General features: G+C 46.7%; 1 protein-coding gene across 1 annotated transcript in view; it reads right to left on the bottom strand.

The window, feature by feature from the left end:
- PAK7 (p21 protein (Cdc42/Rac)-activated kinase 7) overlaps positions 1-5,674 on the bottom strand; it is a 42,770-nt gene that overhangs the window by 14,241 nt on the left and 22,855 nt on the right. The window contains exon 3 of the mRNA XM_010132090.1: positions 1,583-2,380. Coding sequence (XP_010130392.1) covers positions 1,583-2,380 — 798 coding nt within the window. The remainder of the gene's footprint in view (positions 1-1,582; positions 2,381-5,674) is intronic.

The following is a 5,674-nucleotide window of genomic DNA, read 5'->3' as shown; positions in this document are numbered from 1 at the left end:
CTGCTGAACGCTGTAAAACTGGCAGCAGCAGGTGCAAGAGAGTCCATGAATTACTGGATTTGTCCTTCTCCTTTCTAAACTCTGACAAAATGATTGCTTTCAATGAAGGAAACGGCAGACAGCCCACCCCAGGCTCTCCTCACAACGTCCAGAATTTAATGCCACACGCTGGTGCACAGGTCACTACCACACACATCCCTCCCACCATACCCCAAGCTCGGGAAAGGCATGCAAAGACACCTGGTAACTCTTCTATTCCCTCCACGATTTACCCTCATCCTCCAAAGCCCAGCGCTGGCTTTAAGGCAATGCGGAACAGAAACGCATCGCTCTCCCTTCACCGCAGGGCACTGATTATAACTCTGCACCCCAGGATCAGCAAAGAAGCCAAAACCTGAGCAAGCAAGACACAGGCATGCCTCTGGCATAGGGCTGTCGTGGATTTGCAGAGATCTGGGACTTCTTCTGGGCCTGTGGCTGGACACGACCATACTCTCAGCGCACAGAGACAGGAAGAAAATGCACCGTTCAGGTCATCATTAACCAGCAGGGTGGTCCTCGCTGCCTAACAAGCCACCTACCTCAGCAAGTTTGGCAAGTCACAGCAACCCAAGACTGTTTCAGCCCTGGCAAAACGAGCTATCATCCCAGCGCCCGTTGCTAGGGGAACTCGGTAATGTTCAACGCAATCTATGCTGAAGAAAAAACATCTCTTGCAGAATATTAGATGTTTCAGCAGGTCATCATCGTAGCTATGTGACTAGACATGTAGGAAGAGTGTTATTATCTTAACCCATCAAATCGAGCAAACCACTGCAAGTAGGTAGGACAGCTTGTACGGGTAATATAACTCACACGGCTCAGAAAAGGCAGAGCAGGCCACGAATTTGTGCAGAGCAGCTGCTTGTAGATACCATGGTTGAAATGCTTTTTGAACCTTAACTCTTTGTTTTTAACTATATCTAAGATGTCTTGGGTGAGATAAGCTGCTTGACTTAATTTCACTGCTTAAAAACAAAGCAGAGAGGGGTAAACCCCTACTCTCATTAGCAGCAAAGGGTTAATAAACCTTGTAACGTACATATAACATAACTACAACATAAATATTAAAACACAGAGGTTGCAGCCTTGCACAGGAACAGTTCAAATATGAAAGTATCTGATATATGAACCAGATCAGCTTCTCACCTCCCACTGAGGTCCCACTGAGGTCAGGGGTTCGTACATCACAGGCGTAGGAACCCCTAACGCTACAAAAAACTGCCAAAGAACTGGGGGTTATGGGGAATGCCAAGAAAGCCCCCAGAAGCTGGGCATCTCCAATCCTGCCTTTTTACAAATAGCTTAAACTTACTGGTCCCTGACACTCATTTTTGGATACCTGAGTAAAGCAGGTGGGTTTTAACCCCTGCTAAGTGGCAGCCACGCAGCTCCTGGGCACGTTACCGGCTCCATTTGACATTGTGTGCCCAAGCACGGCTCCTTGCCCTTAATTTTTTGCATGCACTTAATTTTTTTGTACTCCCCTTCTGGAGAGGTTGATCCTGCCCTGAGAGCACTGTCACCGGGGATGTCACATTACCTTGGGGATGCCTGCTGCAGTTTCAGACAAGCGGGGGTAGGTGTAGGAGCTGTAGGAATGTCCTTGCTGGTGTGCTTTGAAAGCGCTTGCTCCATAGGGCATGGCCGGCTCCTGCAGACCGGAGCCCGACCTGGACCTCTGCCTCATTGCTGGCTGAGGGCTCGCTGGGTCCACGTAGGATGACTTTGGCCTCTTGTCATAGTCGTCCTTGCCCAGACCATGCCCCCAGTCGCCATCGCTGTACTCCAGCCTCTCCTTGGGGCACTCGCTCTGCACTGACGCTCGGGACGGGGCGTAAGGGAAGGGATCTCTATAGTCCAGGGAGGATCCACTGGGGATCCGCTGATACTCCAGCTTCAGGCCACCGTATTCCAGCGGTTTGGGCTTTGTCTCCAGGTGTGCATGGTAATCTGGGAGGAACCTGGAGAGGTCTGACTGCAGGGGTGTCACTTCTGAATAATAAATGTCCCGGGAAGTCACCTTCATCATGTGCCCGTTCTGCTTGGCAGCATAGCTCCCTTTGTAGTACCTGTCTAACTCTTCCCCGTAAAGAGTCTTGTCTCGATACTTTTCCACGACATAGTCTGCTGTAGTGTCTGACTCACTGGAGTACTGGGAATACGTGAGATACCCATTTTCCTCCTGGTGCCTCGGCACATGGTTTGCATTTCCTTGGTGGTGGGTGGGAGGACTCTCCTTCCGCAGGGAATTGGATCGTGTCACCGAGATATTGTCGAACTCTTCCAGCAGACCGTTGATTGAAGTATCCTTTCGAGGCTTATTTCCTCTAACAATAGTCTGGGAATAAAAAATTGCTTTGATTAAATACTAATTTTTGTTTCATATCTGACCAAGAAAACCACTGAAAAGAAAAAAAAGTCTAGGATTCACCCAGAAATACCCATAGTGATGTGTTATGGTCTTCACTCACATACCCCAGAATAATTCATTGCTAGAAAAAAATATCTCAACAAATACTTAACAGTAGGACATGCAGATACGAGTAACAAAGAGGGGTTAATTTTGGTGTACAGCGTAAGTTGAGATTTGTCATGCAACCCCAAAACATTCCCAAAAGCCCAGTTTAAGAGGGATGTTCAGCAGCCAACAGCAGAGGCGATAAAAATCACTACTTATTTTTTATTTATGGTTATTCCATTGTCTACATCAACCCAAACTGGTGGGCTGAATCTCAGTTACAGGGTATGGATAAGGTAAATGAAAATCATTCAGAGGTCACGTCTACGTGTTATTTTAATGAAGGGTTGGAAAGCAGCACATAGTTTCGCAGGCACTGGGTTTGAGGTTTTTTTACAGAACAGTATGTTCCTGGGTAGCAGAATTGCCACTGGGGATTGCCTCTTAGTTAACTTAGCTAAAGAGACACGTGGAGTGGAGAGAATACCACTTAACTACGTCTCCTTACAGCACACAGCATCCAGCAAACCCCTGTCCCCAGCCATGGCTTTGGGACACCCACATCACGGATGCCGTGTGGTGGCAGCGGTGGTGGTCCTGTTTGTGTCCTGATATTGCCAAGTCCTCTACAGACCCCCAGCCATGGATGACATGTCATCCATGACACGAAGAACATGAATTTCACCAATGAGTCAAACATGGGAGTTCAAACACGAACTTGCTCCCATTGACTACCCACAACTCCCTGGCCATCCCCACTCCTTTCTGTCCAAAACACCGGGGCTCCCAGTAGGATGGGAGGCGAGTCCTGCTTGGTTAGAGCTCTCCTTCAAGAAAGATTGATTATTTTTAGCTAGTACCAACTGAAGACTGTAACACGTGGTTGCATCCATTTCTCAGCAGTTAACTCCCACTGAGCACATTTATGAACACCCCACAAGAATAAGATGTACAGATCAAGGGCCAGGGCCATAAATCAGCGCAGCTCTTCTGAAACCACATTTGCTTTGCTGATTCTCTTCCACTTCTCTTCCACCCATGGCTGTATCTTATTTAACTTGCTGAGGTTTTAAACAGAGTCACTGTGGTCACCCCAAGGAGATGCCCCTCTGCGAGCTGCAGCCTGCCTATGGTGCACGTCGACTGTGGTACGTCAGATGCCAAATGTGGCATATCAGACGTTAACCACGGCACACTGGACACCAACCATGATGCAGCAGATGCTGAGTGTGGTGACAAGCCCAGTCACCAGCCCTTCATCCCTTCATTCATTGCAATGTCAGCAGAGGAGGCTCCGCTCCAGGCACAGTGAGGCTGCTCAACTCCTGCTCGAAAGCACGTGGGGGCTCTAACTTTGTCAAAATATGTGTTTCACCAGCAACAAAATCACCTTTTTTACCAGCAGTGTACTTCTGTCTTGTTCAGCAAAAGGCAGCTGTGAAAAACGTGGCTATAAGCAAAGCAGTCCTGACCTCACACTGATCCCTGCTCTGATTTACGGCTGTAATTACTTGCCTAGTTTGCTATTTTGAAGCTAGTGATAGCGAAACAATAGGACAGCAAAAATAAGGGACAGCAAATAGATCACTCCTTTTGCCTCCAAAGCCATTCTGCAGGATAAGAAGAATCGCTTTCATTCGGCTACAGCCTCTTGGGCAGGATGATGGCGCGATCATTCATATTTAATTATCACATAATAAACCAGCAGCATTTGACAATGAAATGCTTATAATTGAAAACAAGATTAAAATACTCAACTTCCACCCTGCTTCCCCTGTGCAAATGCATGCCAAGGAGTAAAATGTCAGTTTAATACTCTCCGTGGGACTGGCCTTCACAAAGGAGCTCTGCGTTGTGCCTGCCTCAAAGGACCTTGGAGCCAGAGGGAGCCCATGGGAGCAGAGCAGCCTCTTTGGTTATAGGAAAGAGGTGATTTCCCTCCGCTCCTCCCAGCAGACGCTCTCTGGAAGCAGGATTTTTAGATATCTTCAGAAGAAGATTTAGAAGAATACAGCTGAGGGTTTATGTTAGGGAAGTCATTGATGACAAACTCCTGCAGTTTCGGGATCTTCTGCAGCCAGGGGCACACTTAGGAGCCACCTTTTTCATTATGAGGATTTTAAAAAGAACTAATAGTAAGAAGGTCTTGTTGGAAACTCCAGTTTTCAAAAAAAAGCACCACCAAAGCCCCAGCCTGATGAAGCAGTCTTGGTTAGCTCTGGGACCTCGGTGCTATCTCATCCTGATGGACGAAGTTAAGGGGATTAAGAACTAAAACCCTTTTCTTTTCTCCCAGCACTTTGAGGACAACCACTGGCAAACGCAGACTTGCCAGGGTCACACCTGCAATTCCAATTTGCTTCAGGCTCCTCTCTACGAGTAAATTAAAATGACCAGCGCAAAGGAAGGTTAAAACTTACCTATTCCAGGGCACATTTTCTACAGAGTAGTCTGTGCTTTGTTACTATTAATAACAATTACTAATAGTACCAATTATTATAATTATTTATTAGTAATAATAACAAACCCACAAGATTTCTATTATTTGCTTTGCCTTTTTTTTTTTTCCCTGACGTGGAAGGACCGACATCTCAGTGAGGTGCACTTCTGGCTGTATCTGACAGCCTATATAAGCTGTTTTTTTTTTTTCAAGGAAGCACCCAGTGTCATTCCTATCCAAAGAACGGTAGTGTCCATAGAGCAGAGGAACCAGAGACCCTGTGAAATAGGCTATATTGTCACATATTTTGCTGTCTGAATAGATCTTAAGATGGTTTTTACACAAATCTGCAATTGAGCAGGTGCCTCCCTGGTGGGCAGAACAATTTCCCAGGCTTAAAACCAAATTAACATCCCAAAGCAGCCATCATTCTATAAGAGTAATGAGAACAATTGCTCTGTAAGGATGACCCCGTGAGCATCAAAACTTAAAAAAATAAAATCACACAAGATGTTATAAAGAATGAAACACAGGTTGTGCATATGAACCTGTCCTGAGGTCATTTTACAGAGACGTGTGTGCTGGGGGCTCAGTACGACTTCAGTGCAGTGACCAAGTTGCCGACGGCGGGGTCTTGGTTTTGCAATGCAGACGCTGGTAACTGCATCACCGGGCTGTGCCTGCATCGGCCAGCACAGGGAAGACCTCCTGGGACTGAAACACCACAGCAGGAA

The sequence above is a fragment of the Buceros rhinoceros genome, unplaced genomic scaffold (assembly GCF_000710305.1).
Source record: "Buceros rhinoceros silvestris isolate BGI_N320 unplaced genomic scaffold, ASM71030v1 scaffold8752, whole genome shotgun sequence".
Lineage (NCBI taxonomy): Eukaryota > Metazoa > Chordata > Aves > Bucerotiformes > Bucerotidae > Buceros > Buceros rhinoceros.
The sequence above is the reverse complement of the archived record's forward strand: the minus strand, read 5'-3'. Positions and strand labels throughout refer to the sequence as shown.